The sequence below is a fragment of the Bufo bufo genome, chromosome 6 (genome assembly GCF_905171765.1).
Source record: "Bufo bufo chromosome 6, aBufBuf1.1, whole genome shotgun sequence".
In the NCBI taxonomy this organism is placed as follows: domain Eukaryota; kingdom Metazoa; phylum Chordata; class Amphibia; order Anura; family Bufonidae; genus Bufo; species Bufo bufo.
The window spans coordinates 357,487,544-357,504,457 of NC_053394.1; the positions used below are offsets into that span (position 1 = coordinate 357,487,544).

Consider the following 16,914-nt stretch of genomic DNA (forward strand, 5'->3'; position numbering starts at 1 on the left):
AGTATGTTGACCGCTTGGTGCCTCCAAAAGGAATACTTGCAGTCAGTCCCTGAGGAGCCTGTGCAGAGGATGGGAGTGGTGGTTGCCCTAGATTAAGTTTTTTGTCAGGGTGTACTCCTTCAAGCCTTTGCTCCCTGGGGATTGGTGCAGTGAAAAGAATGAGGCCATTAGTAAACAGTCTCTTTGCAAGATGTAACTTCAGGTACATGTGTTAGCAGCAATTTCAAAGTGCAATTCTGTGGCACCAGTAAAGCATATGGAGGCAAGTTGGATGGCTGAGATCTAGCAATTGTGTTGTACTTGCCTAGTATTCTGGGTGATGGGTGTCTTAGCCATAGCCCCTCACCTCACAGTATTGTCTTTAATGCTGGTTGTAGCTGTTCACTCTGTGAACTCACCCTCCTGGCAGGAAGCAGGACCATCCCACTCCTACGAAGAGTGGTGGAACAGGGTGGTTAGCTCTGTTCCTTGCCAACCTTTGCCAATCATTCCTTAACTAGTAGATATGGCCAAACATGAACAATATAAAATGCAATATAATAACAATAAAATGCTAAACTATATACACATCAATTGCAGATACCCCCAGGTCTGAGGTACTGCATACCCAGTCTGTGCTGTCTGCTGTTCAGCGCAGCAGTTATGACATCACTCAACCTTGTCTGCCTGCACCAAGCCACCAGTGGAAAGGGTCATGTCTTGGATGGTGGCACAGGAAGCTGATAGATCTCTGTGTCACAGTTGTATTCAACTGTATCTGCCTCCTTAGCAAATCAAGATATGTGGCAGGCCTCCCGGGACAGCAAGGCAGTGCCTGAAATCCAGGACTGTCCCCCTGCATCTGGGTCAATGGCGAAGCATTGTCAAGTTTGTCTTAACTGCTACTATAATGAATACGTACTTGCGCTTGTGGTTGCCATGCTAGCGTAAAGGTTTCTGCCCATGTAGAAGGGAAAAAGTGACATTATTTTTATTCAAAACTTATTGAGCATGATTACTTAAACTGTTTTCCTCCAAGGACTCTCCGGATTCCCCAGCGCCTCCCCCTCCCCCTCCTCCGCCCCCGACTGAGGAAACAAATAAGATGTCCGATTCTATTCGAGAAAAACAAAAGCCACTTTTAGGACTGTTTCAGTCTGGGTTATTTCCTAATGGTCCAGCAGGACAGTCTCCCAAGGGCACAGGTACAGAGAAAAAGATACATCTGCCTATATGTGGTCTACGTGGCTGCGTTCTTTATTCTTCTATGATGTCTTGATCCATCCTCCCCAAGTTATGTCATTCTTACACCCAATGTGCTGATTTTACTCTCAGGAAGATCTCTTGAAGGTGATCACACCACAAGGTCTTCGATCAGCAAGCACACTGCCAGTGTCTTCTTCTCCTATAGCGATGTCAACTGGAGACTTTATGTTCGGAAGGAGGTAATGCCATATAGCAGTATATGTTGTAGGATGCATATGGAAGGATGTATCGTGTTATGCAATCTGTTTTTTTTTTTCGTAGATCTTCTATCCCAAAGAAAAATTCACTCACCCGTACTACCTCAACCTTCTGTGTGAGCAGGTAAAACAAAATTACTAGTCTTATATTCTATATCTATTCATTTTAAAATGAAAGGGTTGACCAATCAGGACATCACCTGTCCATACGCCCTGTTTATTAGTGCATATAGATGTCATAGCTCGGGGGCCCCCTGTATGAGCCAGGGGATTCAGGCACAATGGGATTGGCCATGTTATATTACCTGGCAAATGCACAGTTTGTGATGAAACAACCCCCTTAAGTATCAATCTATCTATATCTCTACATCACTTCATTTTAGTTAGGTATAAATATCTGTCTTTTGTCCCCCTAGATAATTATGGACACTTATTCGGAGACCGGTTTTAAATTAACTCGGGAGGAAAGGCGGAAGATGAAAGATTTGTTAAGTAAGTATGGGAAAGGGATCAGGTTAAATTATCAGGGTTTAATACCTTTAGGGAGAAGCAATCATCTCTGTACGATGGCCATGTAGTTAGAGCCAAAAGAGAATAAGACCCTATAAAATGTTGTGAAATGATTTCTCTATTCCACATGATGGATTCCAATCCCATTTTTTGTTCCAAAAATTCATAGTCAAGTCACATTATTATGACCACCAGCTAATATCAAGAATACCTGCCATGTCCAGCATGGACAGCAGCTAGACAGGCTGAGAGTGACTCAATAAGGTCTTGGCAGGTTGTCACAGGTATCTGGAGCCATGCTGACTAAAGTGCATTCCACAGCCGCTGGAGGGTGGGGGTGGAGGATCTGCCGACATTCACCTCTCATATCAATGGCACATGTGCTCTGCAGTATCCACGCTTATTCACAATGGTGCCATTTGCCCTGTTTCAGAAATACTGACTGAAAGCCAATGATCATCCCATTTTGCAACTCTGATAAATTGCCCTTTTTAGCCATGAAAGTAACGAGGGATATGTGTGCAGACAGCCTATTGCACAACTTATATACCCACCAAGCCAGTTCAATACACATGACCTCCTTCATGAGCTACACGCTGCCAACGTCCAAAGTAGGAAGTGGTCATCATAACTTGACTGTGTATGAACCCAAGCTGTATTATTCTGTGTGCAGTCTGAATAGTAAGAGTGACAAGCCTTCTACTTTTATCAGATGAGTTTCAGGTTGGAAGTGAGGCCAGCTCTATCCTAGAAGATGCCATCAAGAAACGCATTGTCATAGCTGCCCGGGATAATTGGGAAAATTACTTTTCCCGTGTCTTTCCAGCGACTGTGAGTAAATTTCACAACAGGCATTGTTTTCTCCCTATGTCATGTGGCTACATCCATTTTTATGTTAATTACCCTACACACCACTTCTCAAGGGTTGTATGATGTCATCTGCAGAGGGAAAAGAATGAAACCTAACATCTTCTGCCTGGATTTTTCCAGGCCATCCCACCTAAGATAGATTAATACTGTTCTCTTTTATATGCAGCTGAATGATGACACAGACCAGCTCGTCATAGGAGTTTCCCACCGAGGTTTTAGGGTTCTGAAAGAAGTGAACACAACAGGAATCCAGCAGAGACATCTGAAGACTCTGTGCAGTTACAGGTGGAGACCTAGGGTGGAGAGCGGCGTGGAGATACGACTAGCATGGAACATGTTCATATAAATATTTTGTCCATTCAGTTTTGCAGATATTCTCTCTATCGAAAAGTCGGATTCTCGTACATTGCGCTTTAGTCTGCGTCATGAGGATCTGCAGGTCCGCTCTGACCAGGCTCAGGCTTTGAAGGATTTGTTAGAAACTTTCCTTCAAGAGCTGATAAAGGTGAGAAAAAGAGGATGGAGATAAACATGGGGACAGCTATTTGGTCTAAAAACATTCGTTAAGTTGGCTTTATTGTCTTAGGACTCAAACCATGTGGTCGCACTACGGAGTCATATAACAGATGACAAAAGTCTTCTTCAATTCAAAAAGGGGGACATCATCAAAGTGCTGCCTATGGATGGACTGGAGTCAGGTACAGCTGGAGTCAGTAAATGGTTAAATTAATAATTAATTCAGCCGAATGTAATGACACCTTTCACTTAGCCATCCGTTGCTTCAATCTGGAGAAAAACTACTTTTAATCTGTAGGCAAACGAGCAGTTAAGTGCACTGAGGGCGGACCTAAGCCACTCTGTGCACCCTTGCTCTGCCTGAAGCGATCCGCAGGGGAGGAGCGAGGTGGAGAGATTGGAAGTGGCAGTCTGGTGAGTGGCGCTGATGCAGTTGGCAGCCTGCAGGGGAGGAGGATGAAAGTGGTAAATGTGGCCCTGATAGGAGTAGTAGTGGTTCATAGTGTGCTCCCTCAGGCTGTGCAGCAGTGGGTGGATAGCTCACCCTTTCTTTCTTCCCTTGGTGCACTCCCTGACTTTCTGGGGCTCCTGCCTTATGTTAGTTGAGGTGAGTGGTTGGCCGGGTGCAAGTGCAGGGCTGGATAATAGCAATAGTGCAATGGTGGTGCAAGGCAATAACCAGGCCAGTGATTGGTTTTGAGCAATCTTCCTTACACTGCACTTCTTTAGCTGACTTCTGTACTTAAAGAGGTTATCTGAGATGAAAAACGAACCTCCAAACCTAGCAGACCTGCGGGATGATACTCACCTGGTCCCAGCCGTTAGATTCGGTCTGTGTGGCTCCCAGACTGGCACTTCCGCTCCCCTCTGCGCCGCCATCAACATCCGTCGACACGTGACTGTTGCAGCCAATCACAGAGGTGACTTGCTCCCCTTACGTCACGTGTGACTTCACATAGCCATCTTGTCTGGCTCTGTCAATTCAGAAGGAGAGGGAGAGACTTGCAGAGCAAGCTGAAGGATGAAAAATGCACAGAGTGGCTTGGGCCCGCCCTCGGTGCACTTAACTGCTTGTTTGCATATGGATTAAAGGGACTTTTTCTCCAGAATGAAGCAACCAATTGATAAGTGACAGGTATAACTACTTTCAGCTGAGCTAGCCCTACAAGGCATAGTGCCTGGTTTATCAGTGAATTTACTACTGACTCCCATTAATGTATACACCAGGACGTATAGATAAATAGATGCCTCCGGAGGATGCCATGAAGTGTATGTGGAATTTAATTACATGACACTTTGCAATATGAATCAAATATGGATGCATCTGTATTTTCACCAGTCTGCCAATAGCGTACCTTCAATGGTGGCAGACCACAAAACTGCTGTGGGGCCCGGAGAGAGGGGGCCCCCATCGCAGAACTCTTTCTTCTCCCCCCCCCCCAAAAAAAAAAAACAGTGGATTTTCATGAAGCGACCACCAGAGGGAGCATACTGCAAAGAGATTATTTCAGCTTCCAGTATATAGTAACTGTATAAATTCCTATGCACTGAGCTCCCCCTAGTGGTGGCTGTGGGCAGACAGCTTTGTAATAGATTTATCAATTTAATTTTGCCAGTTGTCTGGCAAAAATACATTGAGAAACATGCTGTCCAGAATGAATGGCATATTTATGGCACACCTTTTCAGACATAGAAGTTGGATAAAGTGGGTGAACTGGAGGGTGACTTTTATAACTTTTTTTTTTTTTTTTCAATTAAAATTTCATCTTAATTAAAAGGTGTGTATTTTTGTCATAAATCTGGGGCATTGCACTTTGCATTGCCTGGGAAGGATGGTCGCAGGCGTACTGGGAAATTGGCTGTGGCAGGGGGGCCCATACTGTTTTGCTATGTACACCCCTGCAATTGGCATGCACTTTGATGGGCGATTTCAATGTGCAAAAGGAATAAAAATAGTGCATGGTGAGTTTTTAAAATGTTGGTAGATTTTATATTCTCATATGAACAGACATTAGGTTCATATCATGGACAGAAAAAAAACGTTTAATGAAAAATGTGGCTCGGTGAAATTAATAGACCGCTAGCCTTTTATACCACAGGTTGGAAATTTGGTTCTATGGGGGGACGTTCTGGTCTTTTCCCCTCTCGATTTGTACAACCAGCCGCTGTCCCAGACTACTACAGCATGGTGGAGAAGAAGGACAACCAAGAAAATAGACCTCGACCTCGAGGGCTCCAGAGAACAATAAGCAAAGAGGTGAGAGCAGGACTATCTGGACTGGACATATAGACTATTATTTTATTATATATCTTATAGGAACATTTAAGGAAGCTCTCCAGGGACATTGCATACACTGTGTGATGTGTAGCCCTGGTCCTGAAGGGGCCGTACGTCACTTTCATCCTTGGTGATCATAGGATCTAACCCCTCGGACCGTACATCTGGCATAATACAGTCAATTAATTTTGCCTAGAGTGAACCTTTATAGTGTTTTTTGAGACTTTTATACCCTCTGAATAGGTCATCAGACCTGATCGGTTGGGGTTTGACACACAGGACTCCCGCTGATCAGCTGTTTGAGAAAGCACCAGCGCTTGCAGTAAAGTCACGGCCTTCTCGAAGCTTAGCCTAGGCCACATCTTGTTCATCGGTCACGTGGCCTAGGCTCAGCTCAGCCACATTGAAATGAATCGGGGTGATCTGCGATACCAAGCACAGCCACTATACAATGTACGGCGCTGTGCTTGGTGAGCAGGGAGAAGGCCACGGCACTATTGTGAGCACCGGTTCCTTCTCAGACACCTGATCGGCAGGGGTCTCGGTGTCGGACCCCCACCAATTAGATACTGATGATGTATTCAGAGGGTAGGTCATTAGTATACCCCCTTTAACAAGGTTGTGTCGTGCAAGTGCGTGCTCTGCTATTATATTGATTAGCGTGGCGATCTCTGCCCTCTGATAGTAATGCCAGATTCTCTCTTGTGTCATAGACTTTACATTGCATCCCACTCATTCGACCAAGCCATGATATCTCTGCTTATCATCAGCAGTATCGGCCTTATTGAGCTCTACAATCCTATCAAACCTTTATCGTTTTATTTTGGCAGAGCGCTCCGACAAGCGAGGAGTCCGTACCAACACACAGCCCTTCACCTTCCCCCGTGGAAGCCACACATTACACTATGATTGAGTTTGCACTGAAATATTTTCGGGAAGCCCGCAGCATGTAAGTAATTTGCACTCGGCTTTCTCTTCTGTCAATGGGGGCTGCCATAAATACAGGCCAAGGTTACACACGACAGCTCACTTGCAGATTTTCATTGCAATGCTTGTCAGTTGGGTTTTACAAAATGTTAAGCGCAGATGCTAAGACGTCCTGTGAATTTTTGAAGACTCCAACAAGCTTTATTCTCCTATGGATAGTATACAGTATCTGAGAATTAAATAGGACCTGTCACCTCTGTGTCTGTTTTAGTAACTACTTGCATTCCCTAAGTTCTGGGGCATCTATTCTTACGACTTTATATTGTGCCATTCTTTTATTATTCCTGATAGAAGACATGAATGAATCTTTAGCAGTTTGCAATGAAGGTCCAGATGGGTGGTACTAGTATGGGTGTGCGTCCCTGAACAGTCTAACACTATCCAATCAGTGCTGCCAGTTTCAGACTGTGCAGGGACATACCCCCAACAGGTAACACCTATCTGGACCTTCATTCATTGCAAACTGCAAATTCATAACTTCTAGCAAGAGTTCTAACTTTTAATACAGGAATGGCCCAATATAAAGTCATAAGAATAGATGCTCCAGAACTTGGGGAATGCAAGTAGTCAGGAGAGATGACAGGTCCTCTGTAAGGCTACTGCATGGTACGTCATCGCTATTTAAGAGATCTGTCATTATATCTGAATTTTTCTACATAGCAGATTTTTCATTGTGGTCTTGCATGCAACAAATGAGCAGTGTTGTACTGTACAGCACAGCGGGGGAGATTTCAAGATATCTCATCCAGACACTGCAAAAATGTACCTGCGATTTGGGCTGAAAATCTGCAGCTTGTCAATTTATGGTGCAGATTTCCCACCATGGATTTCACCCTTTGCAATGTAGAGGGTAAAATGTCCGGCAAATCCGCAATGTAATTCATGCAAATGTTGCGGCCGATCTATTGCAGACTTCCCACTGCATTTTACAGCCCGTGTAAATGTACCCTTACAATATTCTATTAATGTGTTACTGGTGTAGGCTTGGCTGGAAGGGAATGGCTGCAGAAGGGAAGAAGGCGGTTGAGTTGGTGCAACACACAAAGGTAAGACTTCGGACATCGTGCTAAAAGCTTTCGGCCAAGTTCAAGTACCATGGTGTGTCCCCTACACCTCTCACTCTGCACAGGTCAGACTGGCCCGCCAGCATAGAGAGGATCATCTGGTGGGCCCAGGCTCTGACTGTAATGGACCCCTGATAAAACGGGGCCCTAAAGATCCTATATACACAGAGGGTGGGCCCTCAGAATCATTTCCTCTGGTGGGCCCAAGGAACTTTAGTCTGACGCTGACTCTGCACACCATACTGTTTCTCACCATATCATTAATCTCTTCATAGTTCTAACGTTGTCACTTACAAACCTTGAAACTCTGTGTTATACCTTCATCATATTCCACCTTCAACACCTACTATACCGTAGTAGTACAACAATATTAAGATTTAAGAGTTTATTCGACAAAAAACATGTATCTTTCAACTGGAGGCTTGAAATCCTTGACCTATCCAAATATCTGACTCCATTTCCTCCCTAACCTCCAGTTTTCCTACACAACATCCACACACACATTGGGGGATATTTATCATAGACTGGCATAAATCCCCCCATTGTCTGCTGACATATTATTGTTATCCTCAATCCACTATACTCCTCTTCAGTTCCCCTCCAACATACTTTACTGTCTTATGCTTCCCATAAATACACCCAGGAGTTGTGCAAATAGCACCAACAACCTGCCCTTCTTAAACAACCTAAAGGTGGCCATACCATTAGACAGAAGTTGGTTGAATCTCGTGCGGGCTCCCTCTCCTCCTTCCCCCTGGGGTCAGCCGCCAAGTACCTCTGTCCTTCCATGCAGGTTGCGTCTTCCTTCTTGCCAGCTAGGCCTCTCTGTCCATAGGACACAAACACACATTGCCTCCAGCTCTTAAAGAACCAGTGCGCACACTCCCTATTTGTCACTAGCCAAGGGCTTTGGATGTCCTGCTAACGTGCTGTTTCTATGTTCATTTTCTGTGTACTCACTTCTGCTAATTTCCCATTTGTAATCCTTCGCTGCCTGACCTGATTCCTGCATGTTTTCCGTTGTGACTCTGAGCTGACTGCCCTGACCCTGGACTGTTTATCGTATTGCTTGTACTCTGACTACAGTTTTGCATGTACTCCATGCAATAGTCATTTCTCACACACGGCCATACACATTTTAGTCCATATTGAACATTTTAGCTCTTCAAACTGGCCATATAAGTTCAATGAAATTGGCAATAGATAAAAGATATTTCTAGGAACCATATTTGAAAGAGAGCTCTATCGTCTATGATCCATCTTTCTTTGAGTGAAAGATCTTTTGTCCAACAATATCGAACAACAATTTCAAACATGACAAACTTCTTTTCAGATGATGATGGCCTGTTTTTGGCCATTTCTTTTTAAATTTCACCTGAAGGCAAATCGTTTTGGATGAAATTGTCCATTTTAATAAACTCTAGACCAATGTGTATTGACACCTTAAGGTATTGCCTTCAACTACGCCACCATCCTCCCAATAAATACTCATCTAGCTTCCATAGTTATCACCACACATTATCAACATCACTTCTTTTTCAAGTGCATCTCCAAAACCCTTTACCTTCCTCTTTAAATGAATGTGTCATACACATTAGAAGAAAGTATGTATGGGAGTGTCCTGGCTGCCCTCGATGGCAGGTTGTAAGAAAGAAGGATAGAGCATGTTGGTTGACAACATAATCGTTTGTTCTCAAGGCAGATGTCACCACCAGAGATGTTTGACAGCGATATATTCTCATCTCTCCATTAAGAACACCTATATGCCCATCCAAGCCCAGCATACATTTGTATGAAGGGGGTTGGGAGAATAACTTTCTGATAACTAAAGTGTAGGACCACCTTTACCCTCATCAATTTCACAAACTGAATGCATTGAGCTCTACCTTCCTTGGCAAATGACCATCTTATCAAATGCGTCTTAGGCTACTAGCGGCAGCCTTCTCCGGCAGGCTGTTCCGGCGAGTGAACAGCCTGCCGGACCCGTGCTGCCGCTAGTGCACGCGTGCCGCCGGAGGTCTGCACCGGCCCCATTGACTATAATGAGGGCGGGAGGCGTCAGGAATAAAACTACGATATGTCGCTCGTGTATCCTCCTACGACACCCGTCATTCTGGGCACCATATACATAACCACCATACACAGCACCATCTTACACACACACACACACACACACACACACACAGTCTTTGTGCATGCAGGACCATCTCTAGACTGATACTACCTGTCCAATACTTTGCCTTCCTCCAGTTTAACTATGGCTTGCTTTCTTACCCAACATTACAACCTTATAATCCAAATTTGACTTCAATTTTACCACTTTATTTTTTTTTTAGGTTCCAATTCAGGAATCTTTGATTTTTTACACCGATAAAGAAATGAACGAGCTGGCGACTAATAACTTCATGAGTACGTATCTGACTGCATGGACTTTACATACTTACCAACTTTTAAGCCCTGCCCCAGTCATACCCCAAACCCAACCTTGAACACCCACTTCTGGCTGGGGTTTACATAAGCCCTGCCCATTATAGGTTGGGGTCTGGGGATAATATGTCGGTAATATGTTTTTTTATCCAGCTCTGATGAGATTCATGAGGGACCAGCAGTACAGGGAGCCGGATGACGTGAAGTGTATTTACGAAATACTAGTGGTAAGGAAGAGGCGTTATGGAAGGTTTGAGATACATAAAGAAGTAGTTTAAATATTAATCATTTATTTCCCAACAGCTCTGCAGAGAAAAACCTTTTCTGAGAGACGAGGTTTACTGCCAAATTCTGAAACAGATTACTGAGAACCCTAAACAGTGAGTAACCCAAATCTGCTGATCACAACTGTTCCAGATCTCCTTCTTTCCTTCACACAGTCATGGACCTAAAGAAGTTCCATGTTGGACATTTATCCGAAGAATATGCCATAAATGTGTGATAAATGCAAGTCCCACCTCTGGGACCTGCACCTATCTCCAGTGAGGTGTCCTGTACCTGCTATGTTTTTGGAGCTCCTATAGAAATGAATGGATAAAGCCAAGCATGCACGCCCACCTCTCCATCAGGGGACCCCAGTTCTGCAAATAGCTGTGGGTCTCTGAAGTGGGGCACGCATTTATTAGACACTCACAGCATATCCTATAGATGGGAAAAACCATGTCAATAATAAACTTATGGCTGGTTGTAACCACCACTAGGAGGAGCTGAAAATTGTGCAATAATTTATAAGTTTAACTACGGTACATAAAGCTGAAACAGCCTGTTGTATGTAACATGTGCATCTCATAAGCTACACCCCAGCTGTGACACACTGGTGGTGTAGTAGCCTCAAAACTAAAGACAGGTTCTTTTTAAAAAAATCTAATTTTTTTTAAGACTTCAGTTTTTTTAAAAAAGCATTCAGATAAAAAAAATCTCTTATGGCATCCAGATAAAAGTTGAATACAACAGCTACATAAATACTACATACAACTCCCAGATATACTGTGTAGAGTCCAGATACTGTATATGTAGTAATCCAGATAGCGTACAGTATATAGTATCCAGATAAATAGTGACTATAACATCTATATAAATGCTACATACAACTTCCATTGTAGAGTCAGATAGTGTATATAGCATCCAGATAAATAGTGGCTATAACATCTATATAAATGCTACATACAACTGCCAGATATATAGTGTAAAGTCCAGATAATGTGAATATATAGTAATCCAGATGGCGTACTGTATGTAGTATCCAGATAAATAGTGACTAGACTATAACATCTACAGTTGCAAGAAAAAGTATGTGAACCCTTTAGAATAATATGGATTTCTGCACAAATTGGTCATAAAATGTGATCTGATCTTCATCTAAGTCACAACAATAGACAATCACAGTCTGCTTAAACTAATAACACACAAAGAATTAAATGTTACCATGTTTTTATTGAACACACCATGTAAACATTCACTATGCAGGTGGAAAAAGTATGTGAACCCTTGGATTTAATAACTGGTCAAACCTCCTTTGGCAGCAATAACTTCAACCAAACGTTTCCTGTAGTTGCAGATCAGACATGCACAACGGTCAGGAGTAATTCTTGACCATTCCTCTTTACAGAACTGTATCAGTTCAGCAATATTCTTGGGATGTCTGGTGTGAATCGCTTTCTTGAGGTCATGCCACAGCATCTCAATTGGGTTGAGGTCAGGACTCTGACTGGGCCACTCCAGAAGGCATATTTTCTTCTTTTTAAGCCATTCTGTTGTTGATTTACTTCTATGCTTTGGGTCGTTGTCCTGTTGCAACACCCATCTTCTGTTGAGCTTCAGCTGGTGGATAGATGGCCTTAAGTTCTCCTGCAAAATGTCTTGATAAACTTGGGAATTCATTTTTCCTTCGATGATAGCAATCCGTCCAGGCTCTGACTCAGCAAAGCAGCCCCAAACCATGATGCCCCCACCACCATACTTCACAGTTTGGGTATGAGGTTTTGATGTTGGTGTGCTGTGCCTCTTTTTCTCCACACATAGTGTTGTGTGTTTCTTATAAACAACTCAACTTTGGGGGGCGTGGCCTGAGAGCGCATGGAGTAGGTCGCACCGCACTGAGCTCCTGCAGACATCCTGATTTTAGAGTGGTAGCAACCCCCTATTTCGCAGATCCTTGCCTACCTGGTGGTTGAGAGGAGACAGGAGAGTGTGGTGCTGATCTTTTGAGTCCCGACATGCCTAGAAAGTCCGGTAAAGGGCCGCGCTGTGACAGGCCAGAGGAGAGTCGGCATGGCGCCGAGGAAGAAGAGGGGCCGGCCTTACAGCCCAAGACGAGACAGACGGCTGCCGCAAAGCTGAGCAGGTTTGCTCGCACGGAGAGTGCTGGGGGAGACTGGGCTGAGGAGAAGGAGATGGACGCTCAGGTTTCCTCTGGACAAGAGGATGAATCCACCGACGGGGAGACCCTGGACGCGGTAAATTGGCCGCCATTAACCCCTGCACGGCCGGCAAAAGACGCGGTAGGCCCTAAAGTTGTGGATGGAGCAGAGCCTACTCTAAAAGATATTATGGCCGCTGTGGCCAGTTGTAACAGCACACTGAAGGTGCTTACAGTACAGGTTGGTAGCCTGAGGTCGGATGTGTCTTTAATTAGGCATGACCTACACAAAATCACAGAACGCACCTCTGAATTGGAGAAGAGGGTGTCCACTATTGAGGACGTTATCCAGCCTATGCAAATGGCGGCAAAATCATCTGCTAAAGATATAGCGGCGTTATACGCCAAAACAGATGACCTGGAGAACAGGTCCAGAAGGAATAACCTGCGGATTGTGGGTGTGCCAGAGAAGACGGAGGGGGATAATGCCACCGAATTTGTGGAAAAATGGCTGCACCAATTATTTCATGAAAAAGGTCTATCCTCATTATATGCGGTGGAGCGGGCGCACAGAGTCCCCATGCGGCCGCTTCCGCCTGGCAGACCTCCCCGTCCCATACTGGCGAAGATACTCCATTTTAAAGACCGGGACACTATCCTGCGACAATCTAGGGACAATGAGGAGATGGTCCTGAATGGGGTGAAAGTATCCATATTTCCGGATTATTCCAACGAAGTGCAGCGGAGGAGAAGCAGATTTATGGATATAAAGAAAAGGCTGAGAGCTCTACAAGTCCAGTACGCTATGCTGTTTCCTGCTAAACTGCGTGTGGTGGCATTGGGATCCACCAGATTTTTTGAAGATCCGGAGGAGGCGACGCAGTGGCTGGACGTCCACGAGCGACAATTGAGAAGTGGGGCCCTGGACACTTGAAGGAGGCAGATATACGTTTCTTATGTTTAAGTTATATATGCATTTACACTCTAGGATTGCTTTAAATGTTGCACCAGTTAGGGAGTGTATTATGTAATGCTACCAAATGGTAGTTCCTGAGGAGGGAGCAGGCGGTAATGATAGTAAAATGTATTTCTCAGTTGTGGGGAGGATTCTCTACCTGAGGAAAAGTGTTATAAATTGTTATGCTTATTGTAGGTTGAAGGGCATGTTGCTCTCGGATTGCCTTGTTTTAATGTGGGAAGTGGATAAGAAAGGGAAAGGTTTCCCCAGCTACAGTAACCTGAGTATGAGAGGGAGGGAGGGGGGTGGGGGGGTAGGGAAAAGGTTGGGGGGGAAGGTTAGGGTCTTGAACTATGAGCGAGTGTTATCTGAATGGGGTGTGAGATTCAAATATGGTTTAAAATTTTACCATGTCACAGGCGATTAGAATCTTAAGCTGGAATGTGAGAGGGATGGCTGAAGCACGGAAAAGACAGTGTATTTTTCAGTATCTGGGGCGGTTTCAGCCGGCTATATGTTGTCTTCAGGAAACGCATTTGACAGGAGAAAATTTACACTGGATGAATAAAAATTGGGTGATCCATGCGTTACATTCAACTCATTCCTCTCATTCTAGAGGTGTAAGTATGATTGTGCATAGGAGTATCAGGTATGAACATATGCAGGAGTGTGTGGACGCTGAGGGCAGGTATGTGTGTGTGGTGTGTAAGGTGGATGGAATACAGCTGGTGCTGGTGTCTGTGTATGTGCCTCCACCGTTTGCTTCCCCATTAATAAGAGAGATCATGGGCTTTGTGGCGGACTTCCCTGGGCTGCCGTGGCTGTTGGTTGGGGACTTTAATTGCACGATGAATGACTCCCTAGATAGATGCCGGGTGGAGGGAGCAGGTGGTTCACCGGGGAGTGCGGCTCTCAGGAATATTTTGGGTGAGGTAGGAGTGCAAGATGTATGGAGACGGCGTAACCCGGATAAGCGTGAATATTCATGTAGATCCGCCACGCACCATTCACTATCGCGTATAGATCTGGCCCTTGTTAACGACATAATGCTACCACTAGTTAGGGATGTTGTTTATCATCCTCGGTCGTTGTCTGACCATTCTCTGGTGCAGATTGACTTGTGCCTGGGGGTGCTCAGACAGGGACCGAGGCTGTGGAAGTGTAATCCTCATTGGTTGAATGTGTTGGGTGACCTATCTGGGATTTCTATGGAAATTAAGGAATTTTTTGATATCAATACAGGGTCGGCTTCGATACCAGGTGTATGGGACGCCATGAAAGCATTTCTGAGGGGAGTTCTGATGAAAGAAATCAACAAACATAAATCCAGGACCAGAGAGGCGGATGTCAAGGCGCATGTACTAGTGTCCGAGGCTGAGAGAGAGTTTAGTAGATCCCCCACCATGGTTAGTAGTGAGGCGCTGGAGGTTGCTCAGGAGCAGCTGAGATGTCATCTGGTACAGGCCGCAGATAGAAAGAGAAGCTTTTACCGTCAGAGATCTTTTGAGGAAGGAGAGAAGGTGGGTCATTTGTTGTCAGTGGTCTCGCAGGCTCAGAGAGGCTCCTCTTGTATTCAGGAGTTGAGAGATGACAGGGGGAACAGTTGTCAGGACACAAAAGGAATATTAGGAATTTTAAAAAGCTTCTATGTATCTCTATATACTTCCACTGGATCTAGTTCTGATGAGGCCCTGAAGGATTTCCTAGAGGAGGCGCAGTTATCGGTGCTGTCAGAAGAAGATAGAGAGAGGCTAGAGGAGCCGATTACACTAGAGGAACTGGAAGCTGCACTTGGGGACATGGCAAGTGGTAAGGCCCCTGGAGCTGATGGTCTCCCAGTAGAGATATACAAAAAACTACAGGGGATATTACTCCCTGAATTACTTAAGGTGTTTGAGCACTCATTGGAGGCAGGTTCGTTACCACATTCGATGCAGGAAGCTATAATTGTGGTTTTGCCTAAGCCTGGGAAGGATCCTAAAATACCGGATTCCTACAGGCCAATTTCACTTCTCACGGCTGATGTTAAGCTACTGGCGAAGGTGTTGGCGAACAGGCTGTCCAAGGTAATTCTGACCATAGTACATCCGGATCAGACGGGATTTATGCCAGGAAAATCAACGGCTATTAACCTTCGTAGGCTGTACACTAGTTTAAATATTCCGGCGGACAATGGTGGTGACAGGGCCTTGCTTGCGCTTGATGCCGCTAAGGCGTTTGATAGTGTGGAATGGAGGTATTTGTGGGGGGTCCTGAGAATTATGGGCTTTGGTGAACGGTTCATTCAGTGGGTACAGGTTCTGTATTCTAGCCCTAAGGCGAGAATTAGAGCTAATGGAGGATTATCAGACTGTTTTCCCCTCGCCAGGGGTTCCAGACAGGGATGCCCACTGTCGCCCTTATTGTTTGCTCTTGCAATAGAGCCGTTGGCGGCGCATATTCGCTTATCTACAAGTATAGAGGGGTTTAGATATGGTGAACTGCATAATAAAGTGGCTATGTACGCTGATGATACCCTACTTTTCTTGGGCGATACTGGTGCGTCCCTGGATACGGCCATGGCATTGATTGACAGATTTGGTAGCTTTTCCGGACTACGGATAAACTGGCAGAAATCCTCTTTGATGCCAATTGACGGGCAGGCCCTGGTAGGCAGACAAGTAGATAGTTTGGTGCCCTGGGTGGATAAATTTAAATATCTGGGATTACATATAACACCGAGACTAGCGGATTTTGAAGAACTAAATCTATCCCCTTTGCTAGCTACTTTTAGGCTTAAAGTGAGGTCATGGTGTAGGCTCTTTCTTTCGGTGGTAGGTAGAGTTAACCTTTTAAAAATGGTTATGATGCCCCAACTGTTATATATACTGAATAATGCTCCAGTTTGGATCCCTCTGGATAGATTTAAGAAAATTCACTCTATATTTAGAGATCTTACTTGGAAGTATGGACAGGCTAGGATCAAACTGGAGACATTGCAGTATTCTAAGTCGGAAGGGGGCTTAGCTGTCCCTAACGCATGGATTTATTTTTTGGCTTCCCAATGTCAGCATTTTAAGGGATGGATTGATCTACAAGCACCGGATATGACTGGGCAGATATTGCAGCATTGGCTGGGCAGTCGTGACCTCATGGGCATTCTGGAAGGTTTAGGAATGCATGCAGGGAGGGAAAAACTTCCTCTGATTGAACTCATGAAAAAAGTTTGGGCAAAAGTGAAGCTGCTAAGAGGAGTGGGAGGTATTAGTGAACTTTCACCTATTGGAAAGAACCACTTGTTGCCAGAACTATTGGCCATACCAGGACTTAGGAACTGGGAAACTTATGGAGTGACGAGAATTGGACAATTAATTAAGGACAAGACATGTAAGTCATTTCAAAGCCTGCAGCAGGAATTTAATATCCCCAAGGAGTGGTTTTATAAATATCTTCAAATAAGACAT

General features: G+C 44.6%; 1 protein-coding gene across 4 annotated transcripts in view; it reads left to right on the top strand.

Moving 5' to 3' along the window:
- MYO15B (myosin XVB) overlaps positions 1-16,914 on the top strand; it is a 91,426-nt gene that overhangs the window by 49,178 nt on the left and 25,334 nt on the right. For all 4 annotated transcript variants that reach the window (XM_040438791.1, XM_040438792.1, XM_040438793.1 and 1 more), the window contains exons 20-33: positions 1,019-1,184; positions 1,315-1,424; positions 1,507-1,566; positions 1,859-1,934; positions 2,665-2,783; positions 2,989-3,107; positions 3,186-3,327; positions 3,409-3,520; positions 5,438-5,595; positions 6,447-6,565; positions 7,586-7,649; positions 10,004-10,076; positions 10,248-10,321; positions 10,398-10,474. In XM_040438791.1, coding sequence (XP_040294725.1) covers positions 1,019-1,184; positions 1,315-1,424; positions 1,507-1,566; positions 1,859-1,934; positions 2,665-2,783; positions 2,989-3,107; positions 3,186-3,327; positions 3,409-3,520; positions 5,438-5,595; positions 6,447-6,565; positions 7,586-7,649; positions 10,004-10,076; positions 10,248-10,321; positions 10,398-10,474 — 1,469 coding nt within the window. The remainder of the gene's footprint in view (positions 1-1,018; positions 1,185-1,314; positions 1,425-1,506; positions 1,567-1,858; positions 1,935-2,664; positions 2,784-2,988; positions 3,108-3,185; positions 3,328-3,408; positions 3,521-5,437; positions 5,596-6,446; positions 6,566-7,585; positions 7,650-10,003; positions 10,077-10,247; positions 10,322-10,397; positions 10,475-16,914) is intronic.